Consider the following 25,282-nt stretch of genomic DNA (forward strand, 5'->3'; position numbering starts at 1 on the left):
TTTAATTCCTTTACTTAGATTTGTGTGTATTAGGTAGCTGTTGTTGAATTGTTAGATTACTGTTAGATATTACTGCACTGTCGGAAATAGAAGCACAAGCATTTCGCTACACTCACAATAACATCTTCTAACCATGTGTATGTGACCAATACAATGATTTTTATTTGATTCCATATGTGTTATTTCATAGTTTTGAAGTCTTCACTATTATTCTTCACTATTTGTCTTCACTATGATTTACTTTTCTGCTCTTTTGTACACCAGTATTTCAACTTGCACATCATCATCTGCACATCTATCACTCCAGTGTTAATTTGATAAATTGTAATTACTTCGCTACTATGGCCTATTTATTGCCTTACCTCCTCACGCCATTTGCACACACTGTATATAGACCTTTAAAAAAAGTATATTGTGTTATTGACTGTACCCTTGTTTATTCTATGTGCTGTTGTTTGTGTTGCACTGCTTTGCTTTATCTTGGCCAGGTAGCAGTTGCAAATGAGAACTGGTTCTCAACAGGCCTGGCTGGTTAAATAAAGGTGAAAAAAAAAATACAATTATACAATGTAGAAAATAGTACAAATAAAGAAAAACCCTTGAATGAGTAGGTGTGTCCAAACTCTTGACTGGTACTATATATTTCATTATTTACTTTGCTACTTACTTGCCTGTCTAGCTATGAAAAGCGCTTCGTGTACATACGGGAACTTATGTCGTTACTGATGTAGGCCGCTCACGAGCAAGGTTGCCATGTTCGTTATTATCCTGTAATAGCACACTTAGAAAACGATGTCACGGGTGAGAATGTATTGGTCGAGCATTTCATTTGATTTTATTTACCTCTTAAGTGACCCTTGGCAGTCTTCGCATTTCTCTTTAAATGTTTTTAATTTTGTTTCACTGTGACCTGTTGCTGCCGATTTACATGTAAGCTACCATTTGATACAATACATATGTTTAAATTACTATCACTGGAGTCATTGCAAATACATTTTTTTGCCACTTGTGTAGTCTACTTGGAGTTGGAAAACAGATTGAATAAATAGCCTATAACTTCAGTGTATTGTTGTTGTAGCCTTGTGTTATTATGCAATTATTAACGGACATGTTTAGTTCATTAAATCGGAAGTTAACAAAGTCGTTATTTCAGATCAGTTGTTAGAATGCATTAGATTGATGGTAACAGTCAGTCAGATGAGGCTAAAGGAAAAATGTTAAACACTGACTGTTGTTGACAAGCATATTCAGTTCATATACATATTATTAGTATTTAATATTTAATTGAAATTACGACTCAAGCCTCAGTAGCCTATTCTAGTAGGCTATTGGGAAGCCCACGCACTTCGTACCTTGAAATCGCCAAACTATTCATGTTGAACAAAAGAGTCCATTTGAATTCCCCAAGCTGCTAAATCTTTCATTTTTAAATCTTGTTTACATTTTGCTTAGACTACTGTAGACTATCTGAAATAAGATGTAGGCCTATCTGGGGCTATAGGCTACCTGCATCTATCTCAGCAAACCATGGCAAAGTTGAATTACAACCATGCACCTAGAATTTTGTCTGTAATCGATGCCTATTGAAACGACAAGTCAAATGGGCCATTTATAACTGTTTGTAGTCTTAACACTGGGGATATAATAAAAGGCACAATTGCCAGAAAATAGCCTAACAGTTTTTTAAAGTTGCAATAAGGCACCTCCAAGGTTTATAATTAAGCAATAAGGCCCGAGGGGTTGTGGTATATGGCCAATATACCACGGCTAAGTTTGCAATAATTATTGTGTTGATAAACTTGTAACTACTATACATGTGGCAACTCTCCTCTTGCTGTGGGGGAGAAATTTGGCTATTTGTCATGCCTTTTTTGCGCAGATTTTGAGTAGTCGATTTTTTCGAACCTGGCAACCCAGCTCACGAGGTTAATTCCTTTCCCAGGCGCTTGTAGAGTGGGTGAATGCCTGGCTCGGATGGACCGGTGAAATTAGTCAAATTCACCTAAACCAACCTTCTCTTCATTCCGCGAGCAAGGTCATAAAATGCCGGCATATTTCCAACGACCGGAGAATGCTCTCAAACGAGCAAATGGTGAGTCGTAGAGGGTAATTTCCTAGATGTCATCGCTTGCTAGGTAGCAAGCTACAGTAGCTAGCCCAAGTTATGTGTATTCATTGTTGGCTTGCCATGGTTAACGTAACAGCTTGCTACGCATGGCGGGGAAGCCATGTTTCAAGTATACGCTCGTTCAGGCCACCAGTGTCACTAGGCCTAAGAGTTAGGGTTCCACCACCCACAATGACGTTAAATGTGTCATGGCCCTGCCAATTCAGCAAGATTAGCCGCTTGAAATCGAAAATCACACAAACTATCAGATTGTCCCACTGACATGAAAAAAGTACCTGCCATCTTTGCTCACACTGACCTAGACACATTTAAACATCAGCACATCCTAGCCCTGAAGGGCTAACGTATTAACTTATCCCGTCATCGTCAAGCTGAGATAATACGCGGCTAACTAGTAGTGACACAGTGAGCAACTTGTCAAACTCGCTTTGATGTCCGTAACTAATCGGTTTAGGCCACATGTAACGTTAGTTAACTATTATACTTTTTTATTTTTTACATTTAGCCTTCATTTAACTAGGCAAGTCACTTAAGAGCAAATTCTTATTTACAACAACGGCCAAACCCGGACGACTCTGGGCCAATTGTGCGTCGCCTTATGGGACTCCCAATCACAGCCGGATATGATGCAGCCTGGATTGGAACCAGGGACTGCAGTGCCTTCTGACTACACGCGAGCGTTGCAAAATAAATTGAGAAATCTATGTTATTCAATTATTGCACCCAGTCAACCAGCGTTTGGTTACAAAGAGCTAAAATAGAAGTCCTTTCTATTTCTGACTCAGATCGTGCTGAAAGTCCGGCCTCCCCCATCTTCTCATTGGTTTATAGAAGCAGGTACCCACGTGCCATCTCCTCATTGGTTGGCAACGCAGATGTTCGTTGGCGAGCGCGAGCAGTGTGGGTGCAATAATTGAATAACATAGATTTCAAAATGTATTTTGCAAGGAGAGCGCTGTGGTCAGCTTGTTAGACCGCTGCGCCAATCGGGAACTATCAACTGAAAAGCAACAGGTGCTGCTGGTTAATGTTTTTTTTTTAATTGTCTTTGGGCTCCTGAGTGGCGCGGCGGTCTAAGCTCTCTATCTCAGTTCAAGAGGTGTCATTACAGACCCTGGTTTGAACCCAGGCTGTATCATAACCGGCCGTGATTGGGAGTCCCATAGGGTGGTGCACAATTGGCCCAGCGTCGTCCGGGTTAGGTCGTATGGTATGCCGTCATTGTAAATAAGAATTTGTTCTTGACTTGCCTAGTTAAATAAAGGTTAAATAAAATAAAGATTGCATAACCAAAACAAGGCCATACTAAGATTATCAATCAATTGCAGTAGCTAGCTAGCTAACTAGTCACCTTTAATTAGGATTAATGAGTCAGTTGACACATCTTGATGTTATATTGTCGCTTAGTAGTACCAATAGTTGTTGTTAGTCAACATATAGCTGGTTTGGGGAGTAGCTACCCCATTCATAGACACTAACTGCTTTAGTGCCTCTGAGGATAGTATGTTCTGGTCGGGGATCTTTTGTTAAGGAAGACAGATGGAATATATAGGTGGTCACCAGTGCCAATTAGCTATCTAGAGCAGTCTTAACACGTGTGTAAGCGTAACTGGGGAAGAAGTATAGTTCATCAACTGGAGGCACATAGCGTATGGATCTGTGCAAAACTGGTACAGTAAGTGTATATTTTTGTTTTGCAAGCAATGGTTATTGATGTTTCTAAACTTTAAAATACAGCGTCAGAATTGTAGTTCACACGCAGCCAATCGTGGGGGAAGCTAACTGCTGAAAACCCTATGTATAATAAGACAGGTTTTCAAAGGCTAAAGAGTAGCTCGATAAATGGTTAGGTTGAGCGCTCTACCTTCATCTATCAGATCGGTTTTTAAACCATTTGGTGTCCCATGAATATACATGTTAGTAGCAACTGACTCACCTATTATGCTGTTTGCCTCCATTTTTATGTAATTTGCTGTGTTTGTACAGAGTTCTTGGAGGTTGGCAAAAAGCAGCCAGCTTTGGATGTCTTGTACGATGTCATCAAGAGCAAAAAGCATCGAACATGGCAGAAGATCCACGAGCCCATCATGGTCAAGTACCTGGAGCTCTGTGTTGACCTGCGCAAGAGCCACCTGGCAAAGGAGGGTCTCTACCAGTACAAGAACATCTGCCAGCAGGTCAGTGGAAGCACACCCAGCCCTCTCTTTGATAACCCTAAATGTTGGATACTATTGATCCTACTTCGTCACTCACCTGCCGGAGTTAAAGGTCCACTGCAGATGTTTTTATCTCAATATAAAATAAATATATTACTGTGATTGTTTTAAATTAAAATGGTCAAAAAGAAATAGATTCTTAGTAAGAGCAATTTCTCAAACAATAAGTTTGATTGGACTGTCAGGGAGTGGTCTGAGTGGGGATTGGAAAACTGAAAACTACCTGTTATTGGCAGAAAGGTTTGGAACTCTTTCTTATTGGTCTATTAACTAATTTACTGCCTGGTGATGCCACCAGCCAGGCCAAAACTCCACCCCACCAAAACAGGCAGAAATTTCAGGCGCTCTTTTCAAGCAGCTCTTACACTAAAATAGAACTATCATCATTTCCACAGTATTATTCCAACCTCATTTTATACAGTACCAGTCAAAAGTCTGGGCACACCTACTCATTCAAGGGTTTTTCTTTATTTTTACTATTTTATACATTGTAGAATAGTGAATACATCAAAACTATGAAATAACACATATGGAATCATGTAGTAACCAAAAAAAGTATTTTACAAAATATATTTTAAATTTGAGATTCTTCAAAGTAGCCACCCTTTGACTTGATGACAGCTTTGCACACGCTTGGCATTCTCTCAACCAGCTTAATGAGGAATGCTTTTCCAACAGTCTTGAAGGAGTTCCCACATATGCTGAGCACTTGTTGGCCTCTTTTCCTTCACTCTGCGGTTCAACTCATCCCAGACCATCTCAATTGGGTTGAGGTCAAGTGATTGTGGAGGCCAGGTCAAATAAATAAAAACCCTGGAATGAGTAGGTGTGTCCAAACCTTTGACGGGCACTGTGTATATATTACAAATAGGAAAATATTTTTTATGACTCCACTTGGCCTTTATGCATGAGCCTCTATTTCGTGATGTAGGTGAACATCAAATCCCTCGAGGATGTGGTTCGAGCCTACCTGAAGTTGGCCGAGGAGAAGACCGAGACCGCCAAGGGGGAGTCACAGCAGATGGTCCTGGACATTGAGGACCTTGACAACATCCAGACTCCTGAGAGGTATTTATTTAACCAGGAAATAGCTTTGAGGTATGGGACTATTAAAACTTTATTGTGATGGGCTGATACTGTAATTCAGATATATTGGACTATCTGCACACTTATTGTTACTACCTTTAATGGTGGTAACCATGCTAACAGTCATGCTTCACCTCTGCTGTAAACCATTCAAGTGGTGGTGTATACCACCACAGTTGTATAACTGACTAGGGGGATACATTCAACTGAAATGTTTCTTCCGCATTTAACCCAACCCCTCTGAATCAGAGGTGCGGAGGGCAGCCTTAATCGACACCCACGTCTTCAGCGACCGGGGAACAGTGGGTTAACTGCCTTGCTCAGGGGCAGAACAACAGATTTTGTACCTTGTCAGCTCGGGGATTCGATCCAGCAACCTTTCTGTTACTGGCCCAAAGCACCTACCCGCCAGGCTACCTGCCACCCCACAATGTTGACGGTGCAGTTCTGTGAGCTCAAGTATTGATGCATAACTTCTTGTGTGATCCTAGTGTACTTCTGAGTGCTGTGAGTGGTGAAGACACCCAGGATCGTACAGACCGTCTGCTGCTCACTCCTTGGGTGAAATTTCTGTGGGAATCCTACCGCCAATGCCTGGACCTGCTGCGTAACAACTCCAAGGTGGAGCGCCTATACCATGACATTGCCCAACAAGGTGAGCACAATCTGAATATTAACATGATGTACAGGGTGGGAAATGAACTTTTTGGTCCAACAGCCACTGTGGCAGATAGCTGGAGAAAAAACAAAAATCCATCTAATTACACCAAAAATAACAAATAATGGATGAACATGCTTTGTAGTGTTTCTAAAACAATAAATGTATTACCAGTAAGAAGTAATGTGGAATATTGCTCAGTTGAATATTTGTGACCGGAGTCTTTTAACCAATCATTTAGATACAATAGTAAAACAGACACAGTTCTACAACTGAACATCACAAATCAAGTGATAAGTCTTATTTATTATTATTAGTTCAGGGCTCTAATGCTGACATTTTTTACAGTGAGTACATACATCTGTTTAGGAGCACAATGCAATTATTTGAGTTTTTGAAATATTAGTAAGCCCAAAAAGATTGTATTTAGAAATATATATTAGTCTGAGATGCGTAAGTGTAGTATGCTGTGACTTAGTTTTTTTCCTAATGTTAGGTTTACTCGCACTCTGTCACCATATCACAGTATGAAGTGTTATTATTAGGGATGCACGATATATCGGTGAATATAAAGGAATCGCCCGATATTAGCTAAAAATGCCAACATCGGAATCGGCCCGATGTCTAGTTTAACACTGTGTTAAAACCGATGTCAAAGCTACCGTGCATACCTATGACGTAATAACGGCACGTAAAAATTTTCGCTACATGTGCGACACAGCATTCCTAACCTAGCCCACTTTTGCTGTGTGGATCGAGCAGTCAACAAGTCCAGCAGTCATTTGAAAGAGTAAGACAATATCAGCGAGACAACTCAAAAGCCAAGATATTGGAAATCATTGCCCTTGACAATCAACCGTTCTCTGTTGTGGGTGATTTTTGGTTTTCACCGACTGGTCGAGCACCGGTACACACTACCAAGTGCGCTATTTTTCAGATGTTGCCCTACTGAAGTTACAAAGTAGTAGCGTCACTACTATTAGCTTCACGACATACATACTATGGAAAGCCGTTTGGGTCTTTGTATGTCAAAAAAGATACAGTAGCACTGTCAAAGCTGTACAAAACAGTCTGCAAATAACAAAAACACCGGCAACGAACTATGTGTTTACAATACCGTGTTGGTAATAAAGCATCGTTTGTTCGACTGCAACTTCTGGGGTAGCTAGCTTTAGCTTGGTATCTAGCTAGCACCAATACAACCAGCCTGAAAACAATGACCAGTAGAAACTGCAGTCATTTTCATTATTCTTAGCAATGATTTAGGAATCCTTGTGAGTAAGTATTAGCTATGTTTCCACTTGTTATTCGCCTATTGAAATTGAATTGAACTTAATAAGTAAATAAGTAGCTTGCCAGCTAGTTAACCCTGTTGCACAAAGCTAACGTTAAAAGCAGCCAGCTAGCTTCATCGGGCTAGTGAGGCTCTACCGGACCGGTCGTGTGTGTGTGTTGTGAAGCTAGCCCCAAAAAGGATTAGGCACAATAGTGGAATTTGTGGTTTGCCTTCAAAATAAAAGTATTTAATTGACTGATCCAAATGAATACAAAGAGTAGAATTATGCCACAATTTTATTTTGAAGGCTAACCGCAAAGTCCACGATTGTTGCTAATCCTTATTGTGGCTAGCTTCACATAAATGGGTCTGACCACCATTAATCAAATAAGAAGTCTTAGAAATTGGGGTTATTTTAGATGATGACACCTAGCTATATAGATAGCTAACTATAGCTCCTGAAACAGATTATGTTATGTTATTTGACACGTCAAAAGTGTTATTTGACGTGTATCTTTTTTGAGACGCAAAGACCCAAACGGTATTCCATAGAAATCCTGGTTTAGAATGAAACGACTGAACAAATGAACAACGAAACAGCACAGCAAGTAGGTGAAAGAAATGGGATTTCATTATGCTTTACTGGTAATGGGGACATACATACATGCCAACAAAATAACTTTTTGGTCAGTGTGTGTGTGACCTTTATTTAACTCGGCAAGTCAGTTAAGAGCAAATTCTTATTTTCAATGACGGCCCGGGTGACGCTGGGCCAATTGTGCGTTGCCATATGGGACTCACGGTCGGATGTGATACAGCCTGGATTCGAACCAGGGACTGTAGCGATGCCTCTTGCACTGAGATGCAGTGCCTTAACACACACACAGACGCAGCGGTCTAACTATTTAAATGTACTAGAATGCTTAAAAGGCAGCAAAATGTTTTAATATTGGTTATCTGTATAGTTTTTTGGGGGGCAAATAAAATATTGGATATCGGTATCGGACAAAAATGTAATATCAGTGCATCACAACTTATTATGGTTCATAATTAAAGCTAAAGTCAACAACTGTCAGTGTGTCAGTGTTCTAAACGTTGATGTAAATTAAACAATATGTATATTGCTCTGCATCCTAACCATTTCCTGATGTGCTCCACAGCTTTCAAGTTCTGCCTTCAGTACACCCGTAAGGCAGAGTTCCGGAAGCTGTGCGACAATCTACGCATGCATCTGGGTCAGATCCAGCGCCACCACAACCAGAGTACGGCCATCAACCTGAACAACCCTGAGAGCCAGTCTATGCACCTGGAGACACGCCTGGTGCAGCTGGACAGTGCCATCGCCATGGAGCTCTGGCAGGTATGATGTCATACATGCAGGGATGGAAATTGAGCTCGCCTGAGGCAAGTGTTTTTCAGAGAGCGAGGGAAACTCATTTTAAGGTGTTTTATAAACCGCTGTGGTTTGCACATGTATTCAAATTCTCTACAACAACAACTCCACCTTAAAAGTCAAATTACTGCTCTGGCGTGGGCGGGCAAGCTAGCTGCGGGCTTCTTAGCTGGTGTCTGGCGAATGCTCATGTTGACGTAGCTAGCTACAGTGTAGTTGATTGGCGTGCGTGTTGACCATTAGCTTCGATCCTCTGTCTTCGCGGCGGCGGGTCAACAGATACACACACAAGCTTAATTTGGTTGCCAAGGGAACATTGTTGCGTTTGACAGCTGTTTGTGAATAGTTGTCTTGGTAGCTAGCAACAAAGATAATACATATATCTTTTTTTTGCAAACACCCCCAACACCAAAAAAAAACTACAACTGACAAACAAATAGTAGTTACAACATAATTTAAACATTGTGAAATGTTCCGGGAATGAGAGGTTGTCCAGTATGTTTTTATGCCTGACTCTGTCTTATGTCATTTCCAATTTAAAAGCAAATACATAGGTCTATATCTTCTGGGCGCTCACCTCGCATATATGACTATATAAACTGGGCTAGTACCATCTTAGCTAGTCTACTAGCCCAGCTGGCCAGTGCCCAAAAGCCTTGAGTTCCATCACTGCATATATAATTAGCTTGCAATATTGTGTAACGGTTGCATCTGGGAGAAGAATACTTCCTCGTCCATTTTCTTTTTTCAATAAGCCCTTTTTTATCTACATTTTATTATGAACATTGATTTTATGTGTTATGAATGGTGAAATTAGATTTTTTTATTTTTACAGGAAGCTTTCAAGGCTGTGGAAGACATCCATGGTCTATTTGCCCTTTCCAAGAAGCCTCCCAAGCCTCAACTTATGGCCAACTACTACAACAAGGTGTCCACTGTGTTTTGGAAGTCTGGGAACGCCCTGTTCCACGCCTGCACCCTCCACCGCCTCTACCACCTCTCCAGGGAGATGCGCAAGAACCTCACCCAGGAGGAGATGCAGAGGTATGCTAGCCCAGTCCTTAACAGTCTCTGCTCTGCTGGAATATGTGGCACGTAGAAATATAATTACTAGAACGGTCATTCGCAAGTCAATGTTTGATAGGTAGATCCGAGGTTGCAGGTCAGGCAGGTGCTTACGGCTCTCTTTTCACTCTCTTCCTCAGGATGTCCACAAGGGTCCTCCTTGCCACCCTGTCCATTCCAATCACCCCGGAGCGCACAGACATCGCCCGCCTGTTGGACATGGATGGTATCATCGTGGAGAAACACCGAAGGCTGGCCACACTACTGGGCCTGCAGTCCCCACCGACCCGCCAGAGCCTCATCAATGACATGGTATATACATACGTGCATGGAACAGTATAGAAATAACTATGGTGATTTCTGTTTGTGAGCAGGCTGGGTATAAGAGGCAGGTGACAGAATGTCAGACAATGTTAGGAGTTTGTATTTTAGTGCTAGACTTGTTTTAGTCTTGTGAACAACACGTACAGATATGTTTGTTTACTACATAATTGAAAATGAAAACAAACACTTTAACCAACTGCTGTTGCTTTTGTCGGGGGTTGTTCACTGAGTGCTATGTGTGTGTTATGTTTACCTTCAGGTGAGGTTCAATTTGCTGCAGTACATTGTACCTGAGGTGAAGGAGCTGTACAATTGGTTGGAGATGGAATTCCACCCACTGAAGCTGAGTGGAAGAGTAGCAAAGGTAACATTTGAATTCAGATTCAGAAAAGCTATAGTGTCGGGACATTGGGCAATATGACTTGCAACTGTACAAAAAAAACCAATACACAATGTACAATGCATAAACACAATTCCTCTAAAAACGACAGCTATTTGTTACACGGCTGATTAATTTACCCTTCTTCTTGTTAGGTGTTGAACTGGGTGAGAGACCAGTCGGAGAAAGAGGCGGACCTCCAGCAGTACGTTCCCCACCTGCAGAGTAACACCATCCTCCGGCTGCTGCAGCAGGTGACTTATTGTTCATTTGTCTTAGGCCCTTTATACTTGATGGTCTGTTAATCTCACTCGTAGTTAAACGTCACAAAAATGTGTCAAACAATAACTAATCAAATAAAATGTAATTGAACTTTGTTATTAACCATGTCTGTTGTCCTTGTTGTAACTCTATAGTGCAGGGACGGGCACCAGGAGGCCCGCGAGACGATTAAAACTTCTACATACTTTCTATGTATTTTAAATTAACTGCTCTTTTTCCAGCCCACAAATTGGTCAACAACAAAAAAAGCAGTCCTAATATGGCCTTCGAGCCTCAAGATGTTGCCCATCCCCGCTATAGTGTGTAATGCAAGTTGTCACTGTAACAAAATGCTTTGTAACACATGTAATGTATTGTATGTAAGTTGTGGTCCTATGAGCTAATCACTGAACACGGTTTATTCTATTGGGATATTAGGTGGCGCAAATTTATCAGAGCATTGAGTTCAGCCGTCTGGCCTCCCTGGTTCCATTTGTGGATGCCTTCCAGTTGGAGCGCTCCATTGTGGATGCTGCCCGACACTGCGATCTGCAGGTAGAGTACTGGACATGGATTTTGCCTGAAACAATGAGATTCTCTGTGCAAAATCATACAAAGTGGACTTTTCAACTTAATCCGTTTTTATGTTTTCATACCGATACACTTTGAATTCAATCAGTATTTCCACAACTAAAAGATGAACACTTCTGTTTATATTAAACAGAATGGTCACAGGAGGTTGGTGGCACCTTAGTTGGGGAGAACGGGCATGTGTTAATGACTGCCGAGGAATTGTATCAAATACATCAAACACATGGTTTCCAGGTGTTATTATCATGAGCCGTTCTCCCCTCAACAGCCTGCAGTGAGAATGGTACACGTGAAGAAAAAAAAATGGAAAAAAAACGTCTGTTCTAGGTTCGAATTGACCACACCACTCGAAACCTGAGCTTTGGTTCAGACCTGAACTACTCAACCAAAGAAGACTCTCCTGTGGGGCCGTTCCTGCAGAACATGCCCTCGGCGCAGATCCGGAACCAGCTGACAGCCATGTCGTCCTCCTTGGCCAAGGCGATCCAGGTCATAAAGCCTGCATCCATGCTGGTGAGCACAGCCCTCTGTCGAGATAGCATTTGGATATGGATTGCAAGCCCTAAAAACGCCAAGTCGACAATGTCGCTGTCCTCCCTGATCTATTATCAAGACTTGCTTTTCTATCATCCCCGATGCACATTCCATAAATGATTCTATGGTATTTAGGGCCAATATTGTATGTATTGTTCCATGCATATACATACAAACACAGCACCAATTCACATTGATACCGCATGAATCCCCCATTCATGCACAATCTCTATTGCTCCATTTAATTCTCGCTCAAACAAACCTGTCCCTGTCTCTCACTCTTCTACCCTCTTGTCTGCCATTTCCAGCAAGAGCGTGAGGAGCAAAGCCATCTGGCCATCACTGCCTACCTGAAGAATGGCCGCAAGGAGCACCAGCGCATCCTGGCCCGCCGGCAGACCATCGAGGAGCGCAAAGAGCGCCTAGAGAACCTCAACATCCAGCGGGAGAAGGAGGAGCTGGAACAACGCGAGGCGGAACTGCAGAAGGTGCGCAAAGCGGAAGAGGAGCGCCTGCGCCAGGAGGCCAAGGAACGCGAGAAGGAGCGCATCATGCAGGAGCACGAGCAGATCAAGAAGAAGACGGTGCGCGAGCGGCTGGAGCAGATCAAGAAGACAGAGCTGGGAGCCAAGGCATTCAAATACTTCGATATAGAGGTAAACTACACATAAGCTCAAATAAGCTGTACATTATGCCACTGATCAAACATATTAACCCTAGTGATCCTATTAAAGCTGCAATATGTAACTTTTTGATTGACTGGACCAAATTCACATAGAAATGTGCGTTATAGATCTGTAATTTTCATTGAAAGCAAGTCTAAGAATTGGTAGATCTGTTCTATGTGTGCTCTGCTTCCATTAAGTTTAGTTTTTGTGTCTTTTACTTTTGGTGTGGTACATCAGCTAAAAGCACAATATTTTGGGTTATGGAAAATATATTTCACAGCGGTATAGATGGTACAATGATTCTCGACTCTACTTGCTTTTTTTGTCATATAAACAGAAATTAGGTAAACTATTAGAATTTCAGCAACGAGGAAATGGAGGAGAGATTTCAGCATAGTGCATCTTTTGGATTACTAGAGGGGCTATGTTTTAAACCCTCGAAGGTCCTGAATGGGGTGACAATGGCAGCCATATTGGTCAGGGAGATATCCAAACCAGTCTTAATTGGAATGAAGGGCAGTAGAGGTATAATCTAGATTTTACTTATGCAGGAAAATAAAAGTAAGGCATGTTATGTAATAGAGTTGTCAACCTTAAATATTGTCATATAGTTATAAATACCCTGAGTGTACATAACATTAAGGACAACTGTTCTTTCCATGACACAGACTGACCAGGTGAAAGCTAGGATCCCTTATTGATGTCACTTTGTTATATCCACTATAATCAGTGTAGATGAAGGGAAGGAGACAGGTTAAAGAAGGATTTTGAAGCCTTGACATAGATTATGACATGGATTGTGTGTATGCCATTGAGAGGATGAAAGGGCAAGACAAAAGATTGAAGTGCCTTTGAACGGGGTACGGTAGCAGGTGCCAGGCGCACATGAACAGCAACGCTGCTGGGTTTTTAACCGTCCGCAGTTTCCCGTGTGTATTGAGAATGGTCCACCACCCAAAGGACATCCAACCAACTTGACACAACTGTGGGAAGCCATGGAGTCAACATAGGCCAGCATCCCCTGTGGAACGCTTTCGAAATCTTGTAGAGTCCATGCCCAGATGAATTGAGACTGTTCTGAGGGGGGAAAGGGGGGTGTGCAACTCAATATTAGGAAGGTACAATACTGCTTTTATACCGATTTTTCTGTTTAAATAGCCTCTATATGTAACCGATCATAAATGTCTCAGATGTAGTTTTCTTGGAAAGCTGTGAGTGCTATTATGCTGAACAAAAATATAAATGCAGCATGCAACAATTTCAAAGATTCTACAGTTCATATAAGGAAATCAGTCAATTGAAATAAATTCCTTAGGCCCAAATCTGCATCCATGCTAGTGAGCACAGCCCCCATGACTGGGAAGACACGTATGCATCTGTTAGTCACAGATACCTTTTTAAAAAAGGGGGAAAAGTATGGATCAGAAAACCAGTCCGTATCTGGTGTGACCACCATTTGCCTCATGCAGCGCGACACATCTCCTTCACATAGAGTTGATGAGGCTGTTGATTGTGGCCTGTGGAATGTTGTCTCACTCATCTTCAATGGCTGTGCGAAGTTACTGGATATTGGCAGGAACTGGAACACGTTGATCCAGAGCATCCCAAAATGCTCACTAACACAGGTGTAAACAAATTTGTGTGCAATATTTGAGCGAAACAAGCTTGTGCATATGGAACATTTCTGGAATCTTTTATTTCAGCTCATGAAACATGGGACCAACACTTTACATGTTGCGTTTATATTTTTGTTTAGTGTATATGATACCATATCGGTACCAAGTTGCATTTACAGCTAGTCTAAATCCTATCATCAATTGACTAAATCCTATCATGTTGACATAATTGTTTGAATGGAATGTTGGCTTATTGGCAGTTAATTTGACAAATGAATGGAATCAGTCCTCTCGAGCTGGCTTGCTATCTAACAAACATACAGTGCAGGTAAATTCTTCAAATGAATTAGTTTACACTATATAAACACATCTGGAAAACCATCGTTGCCCAACTCCGTGACCAAAATGGCTGACCTTTATGCCATCATAAGAAGGTTATTGTTCATTCTAGTATTCTAATTCTATGTCAATGATGTTAAAACAAAGTTTTTTCCCAATGGGTCATACTTGTATCAGTACCATAAGTGTAAACCTGGAATGTAGATACAATCTAGAATGGGTTTTGGAAAATAATTGTGGATGTACAATGATGAAATTAACTCTTAACCACCCTCTGTACAGAACCTTGAGGACCTGGACCCTGACTTCATCATGTCCAAGCAGGTAGAGCAGCTGGAGAAGGAGAAGCGAGAACTTCAAGACCGCCTGAAGAACCAGGAGAAAAAGGTGAAGACAGAATTTTCTGCAAATTAGGCGATTCCATGTTTTCTGTCTTGCCTGTTACACAAACAGGTGATACATAAAGACCTCTACTAGGGGGTGAAATGACTCACTCAACATTGTTTCATGTGTGGACTGGTCCTTGCAGATTGACTACTTTGAGCGTGCCAAACGTCTGGAGGAGATCCCGTTGATCAAGAAGGCCTATGAGGAGCAGCGTGTCAAAGACATGGAGTTATGGGAGCTCCAAGAGGAGGAGAGGGTATGGCAATATATTTCTTCAGTGTCTGTGCCTTTGTAAATCCTAGGCCATCTAGGGCTGTCCCCGACCCCCCCAAAAAAATCTTGGTCGAACTGGAATTATCTGTTCTTAAAACGTGTATTTTTCCATATACTGACACATCTTATGTGTTTTAATCAAATCGACTATATTCACTGAGCTTGTCTGATGCTTTAATCACACTCTTTTATTCAATAATTAAGACACACAAATGACTAGAGGGAGTCCGACCAGCAATTGATTTGATTGTGCTTGGCCGGGCTCAGACTTGCGCTGTGTTTATATATAAAAAAGACAGCGAATGACCGTGTGACTAGCACCCATTGTCTTTCTCTCCCTGCTGCAGCGACCACCACAGAACATCAACAGTGTTTATCGCGCTCTCCGTGTTGCTGAGCCTGCAACATAATTACAGCCATTTCTGACTGAGAAGTTATCGAAATGTAGGAAAAACATTTCCTATTCCCTCAACCCTTGCTGTCTTTACATGACACATGTAGGAATCACATGCATGTGACCAAATACTTATTCACATGGGACTAATATTACTAGAGAATGTTGGTTTATGTAATTATTACTCTAGAATGCCCGCTATTCCGGAGGATGATTCGGACGGGATAAGTTTTTTCCAAACTGCCCCCTGTAATTATGATTATTTGTTATGTAAATCGACAATTATGACTGAAGCTTGGAGGTTTTTATTTTAGCCGTGAAGATAAGGCCACATTGATAACTCAAGCTTGTTTCCGAAGTTTCTAAACCACATCAAACTGTCTTTGGTATAGTGTCGCCATAACATTTGAATTGAGGAAGTGTGGTCATAATCATTAGGATATTTTAGCGATCCGCAGTAATTCCTAAATGACCCCCTAGCCTTCAGGTATGAGCTAAACAGTGCAATTACACTTGAGATGTGTTTTAAGGCTACGGATGAGAAAGTTAACTTATCATTTCCAAGCATTTAGGTCAGTTGTATGCTGCTTTGTGATCTATTAACAGCAAGGGTTGCATTAACTTCTTGATGCTGCACCCATCCCGTTACCGGGATCATTTTCGGCAACATCCGCTAAATTGCAGAGCGCCAAATTCAAATTTCATCACAAAAAATATTTAATTTTCATGAAATCACAAGTGCAATACAGCAAAACACAGCTTAGCTTGTTGTTAATCCACCTGGTGTGTCAGATTTCAAAAAATCTTTTCGGTGAAAGCATACCAAACGTTTATGTAAGGACATCTCTCTCAGTAGACAAAATATTACAAACAACTAGCAGCCAAGTAGATTGGTCACGAAAGTCAGAAAAGCAATAAAATGAATTGCTTACCTTTAATGACCTTCGGATGTTTGCACTCACGAGACTCCCAGTTACACAAAAATGTTCCTTTTGTTCCATGGATTCTTTTTATATACAAAATACTTCCATTTGGTTGGCGCGTTATGTTCAGAAATACACAGGCTCGAGCGGTCAAGACCGGGCAGACGAAAATTCCAAATAATATCCGTAAAGTTCGTAGAAACATGTCAAATGTATTTTATAATCAATCCTCAGGTTGTTATTACAATAAATAATCGATCCTATTTCAACCGGACCGTAGCTTTTTCAATAGGAGAGAGAGAGAAAATGTCTGCTCCAAGCTGTTGCGCATGCAAAACTCTGCTGGCACCCAGCCATCCACTTGATGCGATGTGATCCTTCTCGCTCATTTTTCAGAATAAAAGCCTGAAACTATGTCTAAAGACTGTTCACACCATGTGGAAGCCATAGAGAAATCTGAATCTGGTTGATATCCCTTTAAATGGATGGAAGGCATGCAATGGAACAGAGAGGTTTCAGGAAAAACAGCACTTCCTGGTTGGATTTTCCTCCGGTTTTCGCCGGCAATATCAGTTCTGTTATACTCATAGACAATATTTTGACCGTTTTGGAAACGTTAAGAGTGTTTTCTATCATAATCTGACAAGAAATAGGCCGTTTCATTTGAGTACATTTTTCATCCAAACATCAAAATACTGCCCCATACACTCAACAGGTTAAATAGCCTCAAAATGTTTTACTGATACATTTGGCAATATTCAATTCCTATGCACAAAACATATAAACAAAAGCATTCACTGTGAAAGTTGATGGGCTACATGTAGACCATTCAAATATAGCTTATGCAGATTTATCGAATCAGTTATTGTTTTCTTGTAACGTCTGTCAAACTCAGGCATTTCTCCCAAAACACAGGGATGTTGATTAGCACAGGACTAGTATTATAAAAGGCTATTCCGCCTGGAATTGTTGCTTTCCTGCCATGTAAAAATGACTGACATGGCAGATTTGGATGGGACAAAAATTACAGATGTGATGTTTTGTGCTTGTGTACATAATTACATTACCCAACCTCCCCCAGTAAACTAATCCCGTCTAAATAGGGCACAATAGGGCCTGACCTATAGCGTATCATAATCAAATTGGTTATAACAAACTCAGAACACCATAATACATGTAAGAGCAAAATGAATGCAGAGAACCTGACAAATAAACTTGAAACGGGGGAATGCTTACTGGTTGCTCAGGAGGTAAAGGGAAAGTCAGATGTGTGGAATAAATTTAGCTAATTGTGGAAAATATTGGAGATCAAGAAAAAGAAGATAAGGAGCAAGCGCTGTGTGCATATTATTTGTGCCAAACAGGTGCTGTATAGATTACAATATAATTTCTCTGACCATTTGGAACAATGTTAACAACACTAAATAAATTATAAGCGTACCAGAGAGTCTGTTGTAACGCTTTTTTGCTAAGCCTTTATTACAGCAAAGACTAAAAACAGTTGCATTCATTCATGAATGCAATTTCCGAAATCGATCTATTTATTTATTGTTTAATGGATCTATTTATTTAAGGCTCACTTAGTTAAAAACAAAATGCTTGATTGCATTTCAAATCATGAATGACTCCTATGCTTTGTGATGACATAAATGACTTATGACTTATTGATTGCTGCAGAAGCCTATATAAGCATTGAAATATAGGCTAAAGTAAGTTACGGTAAGTAAGTTACTGTTGACGCGAGGTGTTCCCCTAGGGGAACGCCACCTCCCCCGTTCAGCTGGAACGGTGGCGCATGGAATGCAAAAATATTCTTAGAAATATTTAACCTCCACACATTAACAAGTCCAATAGCTCAAATGAAAGATAAACACCTTGTTCATCTAGCCAGCAAGTCAGATTTCTAAAATGTTTTACGTCAAAAACATAGCACATATTTATGTCAAACCACCACCAAAGACACAGCTAATTTGAAAAGCCATGTTGAACAAAAGATGCAATCAACAAACGCAGGATTAAAAGAAAAATAATTCACTAACCTTTTGAAAATCTTCATCGGATGACAGTAATAGGACATGTTACACAGTACATTTGTGTTTTTTTCAATAATATGCCATTTATATCCATAAATCTCTGTTTACAATGACGCCATGTTCAAAAAATGCTACTCAAATGTCCGGAGAGATTATGATAGCGCCGCCAGATAACGTCAAATAACAAGCAATACACATCATAAAATTTGACTAAATATACATGTTCTACATATAGTTAGAAAGATACACTGCTTCTTAATGCAACCGCTGTGTTACATTTATTTTTAACGTTACAGAATTCGTTCACTAGGCAATAATATGAGACGGCGCTCAGACATTAGTAATATGTCTACGCTATGTTGGAGTCCACAGAAACACAAAATTACCACATAAATATTCCCTTACCTTTGATGTTCTTCGATCAGAAGTCGTGGAAGGAGTCATACTTACCAAAAACTGCGTATGGCTTTCAAATCTGTGTCTTTGGGTTATCAAACGCGACAAATTCCGGCTGAAATGCAGCCAAAATTCTAGGGGATGCGCATCAAAACTTCAAAATTACATATTATATGTCGACTAAACTGGTCAAACTAAGTGCAGAATCAAGCTTTAGGATGTTCTAAACGTGCAAAACAATTCCCAGCTCGAACGGACAAACTGACATCGTTTGGTGAATCCTGGAACAAAGAGAGCTCCAGACGTGACGCGCGCATGAGAGTACATGTATTTTCGCATGACCCGAAGGTTTTAGCCCGCCAAAGGGTGAGGGGGCGCGCGATTTTCACAATGAAACGCCCCATTGAAAGGAGACATCGCGCTGAAGAGATAGAAACTGTTCCCAGATCCGTAGCTGGTTGGGAAGGGTGGGGGCGATGATGTCAAAGTTGGCCCAAATTTCCTGATGACAAGAGAGAGTTTGGGAGAATGGCTGCCCTGAGAGTTCTGCTTTACATACAGACATAATTTGAACGGTTTTAGAAGCTTTATAGTGCTTTCTATTCAATAATAATTATTATATGCATATATTAGCAATTTTGGACAGATTTTTTTTCTGTTTACTATGGGCACGCAATTCCTCTAAAGGGGGCAGTATTCAGACTAGCCCTAACAGGTTTAATACAGCAACTTACTTTAGCTAAACTGGATACATTCTTAGGCCTGCAGCTCAATGGTGGTTACACAAGGCTTCTATACTAAGCCTACTGATGATAATGACATTACTTATGATCATAATAGTAATAACAATAAGAAGTAGATGAAGAAAAAGGAGCGTTATTATTATAAATATAATATTTCTGACAATTTGGAGCAGTTCTAAATAATACCAGCGTACATTTTTTTTAAATATATGTTTTTAAATGATGAAATTGTTTACTTGATATGTCGTTGCGTGACGTTTTTGGCTTATGGTATCAGTAGGCTATTAAACAAACAAACAGGCAATGAAAGCAGGATCTGTATCATTTCTGTAGATCTATTGATGATTCATAAAGCCAGGCACCTTTAACAGTTAGGCTGTTGATTATAGACCTAATTAAGTTGGTTTCCTCTCTTCACTTTTCGTCGACAAGAAGGCAATGGCAAGTTTTCACATCTCCTCATTCTGCTGCTGCTGCATTGTTCTCAATACCAATATGCTGGTTAACTTTGCTATTATGCACATAGCAACATGGTCAAGGAAAAGGGCCTCAATTCAACAGCCCACTGATGTATTTCTGAACCGTTGACAGTGACCACTATCCAACGCCGGAGGGCGCATTTTGTTATAAAATAATCATATTTTTATTAGTGTTGCTCCATTGTTCTTATGTAATGTAACCATATACAATTTCAGTATCACATGTCTTAGACTGATGGACTGTGCCATCCCCATGACCTCCACAATGGATCAGTCATCTCAGACAGGTGCGAATCTACTTCCTTTTAGAAACTGCTCGACTAAAGAAATCTCGGTCGACCAACAGACTATCAACCAAATCGACCAGTCGACTAAATTCGTGTCAGCCCTAAAGCCATCATAGATGGGATGCATGAACTGAACGCTCTGGTGATGTCAGGCTGACTGGTCCATGTTTTTTGTGTAATCATTTTTTTTAATGGTCCATGTGTTTTGTGTTGTAGATCAGCAACATGAAGGTGGAGCGTGAGAAGGCCTTGGAGCACAAACAGAGGATGTCCAGAATGATGCAGGACAAGGAGAACTTTGTGGGCAAAATAACCGACGCTCGCAGCTTCATCTATGAGGTAAACGCCATTTGAAGGTGCATGAAACAACAGATTCTATAAGCCCATTGGCAATGACATTAAAGAGCTATTATCAATCGCTACTAAGAAAGCCGGTATAACCAAACAAAAGTAATACCAGTGTCAAGGGTGTTCCACCACAAGTTATTTTTCCGGTGTTCTTTTTCATCATATTCAGAATACACCTTCAGTAAGAATGTTATGAGTTGAATGCGTATGGCCTAAAGTGTCTTTGCTCTTTACCTTCCAAGGAAAAACTGAAACAGTTCCAGGAGCGCCTGGTGGAGGAGAGGACGAAGCGTCGAGAGGAGAGGAAGATCCACCGCAAGGAGGACCGTCGCAACACCTTCTACCGCAATAAGGAGGAGGAGGCCCAGCGCATCCACGAGGAGCAGCTCAAGAAAGGTACCTAAAGAGTTACCGCTCAGGTCCAGAGATGACTTGATATATAGAATGACTGTCAAATTAACGTAGATCTAGTCCTCTGAGTTTCTCTTAAAGGGTGGAATACAGGGCAATCTACCAGCGAGTGCGATTTTTTTACCAGACAAAATTTATTTTTCCGCTAAGATCACACCAACAAAACACAAAATTAACAGATGAGAATGTTTTGTAATGTTTCTAACACAAATGTATTACTAGTAAGAAGTAATGTGGTATATTGTTTAATTTTGTACTTTTAACCAAAATATCACAGATGATGCGAAAATGTTTACCAGCCACTTGAAGGACGGGAAGTTACCATGGTAACATGACTTGTCATGTTTGCCTGTGAGATTGAGTCTGACTAGTAGAAGCGTTATCTTTTCCCTAGAAGAACAACCTAGCTTGTGAACAAAACAATGTAAATAACCAAGAAACAGGAGGACAAAGTAGGCTTTCGTATCAAGTAAATTAGACCAACTTTTATGCCTGTGTGCAACGCTCCTAAAAATTCTTCTTTCACTCAGCTCTTCACGTGCACACAGCCCCAAGCTTGGCGGTGTTGCATCACGAGGTGGAATAGGCTATATAGGATTCGTAGTTCTTTGACTTCGTGCGATTAATTTTCCAGCTATGGAACAAAACAGCAGAAATACTTTGAAAACAGCTACTGCAACATTTATTTTACTATAAATGTGATCATATTTGACTATTTTTAGTCACAGATGCGAGTAAAACGTTCTCACTGTGTAGCCCTGACCTGCCACCAACATGGCTGGTGAAATAGACGTCTTACCCTCCAATGTCAAAATATGCCCGCATTTTGCAGGTGTTAATTTTAGGCCTTGGTGGAATAGTTTAATTGATGTCAATTGAAGATGTGTGCAAAAACTTGAGTTATGTGCACAGATTTAGGTAGGTTAGATTTTGGGTCCAGTGTGGTTTTTGGTTGGAGTTTGTTCGTCTAGGTGTCCAATGTGACGCTTGCCCCATAAGTCTTCAGTGGTCCTGTGTTCTACGTATTATCCGTGTGTTGTTGCAGAGCGCGAGGAGCGTGAGCGCATCGAGCAGGAGGCGCGCGAGGCAGAGGAGGCGGTGTACCAGGAGCGCCTTGCCAAACTGGAGGAGCAGGAGAGGAAGCAGCGCGCCCGGCAGCAGGAGATTGAGGAGCGTGAGCGACGCAGGGAGGAGGAGATGAGGGCCCCTGCAAGGTCCGAGGAGAAACCCAGAGGAGAAGCCAAGGTAGCCTACTACACATCTCCTCCCAGAGCACTTTCCCACAGCCTCACTTTGTCTATTGAGTCAAAGATGACTCACTTTTCAAGGGGTGTTAAGATCAATATCTAATATTAATACATGGGTTTTATGTTGCGCTTTTAATGGACACAAAGTCACTTAAAAGTTTTGTTTGCTCAGTGATGATTCTCCTCCATTGATCGCTCAAAGAGCGACATGAAAATTAAATGCACTTCTATTTCACCGGCGATCTGAGAGCGACAAGCACAGGCAACTGTCACAGTGTGAAGTGTCTTGACACTTTGAAGGACTACATGAATGTAGTCCTTCACCCTGTCGACTTAGTACCCTGTTAACTTGAAAATGAGCTTAGATAAAGGTATATTGAGTAGGATAAAATTATCATAATTATGTTGTAAAGGTAATGAAACCCGTCACTCCGTGTTGGACACTCTTTTCCTCTCCAGGACTGGGGCGCTGAGAAGGAGGAGGGAGGAGGAGGATGGAGGAGGCGCACCGAGGTTGAATCAGAGAGGCGTCGCCCTGTGCCTGATAAGTGAGTGTGGTTTCATTCAGAATGTACTTTTGAAGCTCTTCATCTGGTTAAAAATCATTTTGTGTTCACTGATCAAAAACTGGTCTATTATTCTCTACAGTGTCACCGTACAGGCTAAGTGAGTGGGATTTCATTCAGATTGCAAATTTGAAGTATTTTACCTGGTTTAAAATACTTTTATGTTTGTGTTCACTGGTTAAAGTGACATGTCTGTCTTATATCTGTCTTATAACTGTGCTGTACGTTCGCTCTGTCTCTGTAGGGACTGGAGAGCCGAGGGCCGCGAGGATGTTGGCGAGGACAGAGACAGAGAGCCACCCTTCAGGAGAGGAGGAGATGGCCCTCGCCGTGGCGGAGACGATGACCGTGGACCCCCACGCAGGGGCTTCGGGGATGACGACCGCCCCCTGCGCAGAGGCATGGATGAGGACCGTCCACCAAGGAGAACCTTTGGGGATGATGACCGTGGTCCCAGAAGGGGAGGGGACGAGGACCGCGGTCCCCGCAGAGGCTTCGATGATGGCCCCCGCAGAGGCATGGATGAGTCCAGGGGCCCCAGACGCGGGGCTGATGATGACACCTGGGGCCCCAGGAGAGGAGGAGATGACGAGAGGGGAGGGCCCCGTGACGACAAGCCATGGAAGCCTGCTGTCCGGCCCGGTATGGATGCGTTTTTCATTTAATCTGTTCCAAATATGGATCATTGAATTAATGTGGTTGCATGTTTGTCTTGTGTAGTAAGTGTGTTGTTGTTGAAAGCGCCCTTATACTTGTTCTCCTGTAATTCTGTTAATTATTTATTGAACTTCCAATAGTAAATGTTTGTGTAGTGGCAATTGTTGCCGGTTCTTTTCACACGTTGTGCTGGATCATGGGCAGTTGCTCTGGTGTCTGCTTCAGGTGGTGGCTGGCGTGAGAGGGAAAAGGCCCGCGAGGAGAGCTGGGGTCCACCCCGCGAAGGTGGTGGCCGCAAGGAAGACGAAGAGGGCGAGAGGGAGGAGAGAGAGGAAAAACAGGAGAGCGAACGCTTCCCAGAGCGCCGCCCACCCAGGTCAGACACACAGTATGTGGACTACAAACGGCACTGCTGTGATAATGGAGGCTCATATACCATATGATCAGGAGTGGCCCTAAATGGGTGGATGGTTTCACTGATATTGTGAAAATAAAGTAGCATATGTGTATTATGACGAGGTGTAGGTTTTTTTGTGGAGTAATGGGGGGCCTCTTTGTTTTCAGGGAGGAGGGTAGTGGAGGTGGTGGTGCCTGGAGAAGGCCAGGTGCTGATGAGGCGCCAAAGAAAAGCTGGAGAGACTCTGTTCGTCAGGAAGAGCCTGCCCGCGAGGACCGCCCTCCTATCCGTCGAGAGCGACCTGATCGCAGAGATGACCGTGACCGCCCCCCACCCAGCAGAGAGCCTGAAGAAGGTAAGATGAGCTCAGTCCTCTGCAGACCGTTTAAAGTTTTACTATAAAGCTTTCATTTTAAACCATTTAGCCAGCAGGTGTCCCCACTTGCTCTGTAGTTATTGCAAGCGTCAACCGGTATCAAGCATCAACCTGTTAATGCAGCAATACTATCATTCATTGCCTATACCATGAAAATCAAGACCACTGTAACCCCTGCCCTGTGGTGGTATTTCCAGTCTGGAGGAGATATTTTTAAACAACACTTAAGAGATAAGAGTTAAGATGCCATCCCCGGGATTCTGTGCACACAGGAGGCAGCTCCTGGCGCCGTGCAGGTGACGACAAGCGTGAGGAGCGTAAAGAGGAACGTCCGATTCCTCCCAGACCCAGAGAGGGCGAGCGTGAAGAGGACGGAGAGAAGAGCTCCTGGCGCTCCGAGAAAGACAAAGAGAACGCTGGTCGCCCTAAGAAGACCACCGACGAGACCGACGATGACGGCTGGACCACTGTGGCCCGCCGCTGAGTCCACCCTTTCTCAAAGCATCTGCTTCAAAATGGCCCCGCAATGGCTAATGTACCCCTTATTGTCGCTTGCCTCCTCGTGGTTTAACCTTTTCATAAGCTGATGAAAACTTTGGCATAGCAAAGCTGTTTTATTGTTAAATCAAATGTGTCATCTCATCAACAACTATCTCTATTGCCATTGAATATGTATTTTGTTAAAGTTGCTTCTTAACCTAAAAAGTAGTTGATTCCCATTTTGATGTGCATTTTTAAGAGTATCTACACTGAGCGAAAATATAAACGCAACATGTAGTGTTGGTCCCATGTTTCATGAGCTGAAATAAAAAATCCCACACATTTTCCATA

General features: G+C 41.8%; 1 protein-coding gene across 5 annotated transcripts; it reads left to right on the forward strand.

Annotated features, from left to right (window-relative positions):
* Positions 1–1,942: 1,942 nt before the first annotated feature.
* LOC124041430 (eukaryotic translation initiation factor 3 subunit A-like) lies at positions 1,943–25,282 on the forward strand. Of its 5 annotated transcripts, none has more exons than XM_046358991.1 (23): positions 1,943–2,092; positions 4,115–4,305; positions 5,276–5,412; positions 5,922–6,085; positions 8,525–8,724; positions 9,593–9,801; positions 9,963–10,134; positions 10,406–10,510; positions 10,681–10,779; positions 11,225–11,341; positions 11,705–11,890; positions 12,220–12,567; positions 14,817–14,921; positions 15,064–15,177; positions 20,666–20,788; positions 21,040–21,193; positions 22,254–22,453; positions 22,915–23,003; positions 23,104–23,121; positions 23,266–23,663; positions 23,883–24,066; positions 24,243–24,430; positions 24,724–25,282. In XM_046358991.1, the coding sequence occupies exons 1-23, from the start codon at positions 2,044–2,046 to the stop codon at positions 24,933–24,935; spliced, it is 3,762 nt and encodes a 1,253-aa protein (XP_046214947.1). In that variant the 5' UTR covers positions 1,943–2,043; the 3' UTR covers positions 24,936–25,282. The 5 variants fall into 5 exon arrangements, with proteins under 5 accessions (XP_046214947.1, XP_046214948.1, XP_046214950.1 ...); XM_046358992.1 differs by having other exon boundaries at positions 23,883–24,054; XM_046358994.1 differs by having other exon boundaries at positions 23,904–24,066.

This window comes from Oncorhynchus gorbuscha, linkage group LG08 (genome assembly GCF_021184085.1).
Source record: "Oncorhynchus gorbuscha isolate QuinsamMale2020 ecotype Even-year linkage group LG08, OgorEven_v1.0, whole genome shotgun sequence".
In the NCBI taxonomy this organism is placed as follows: domain Eukaryota; kingdom Metazoa; phylum Chordata; class Actinopteri; order Salmoniformes; family Salmonidae; genus Oncorhynchus; species Oncorhynchus gorbuscha.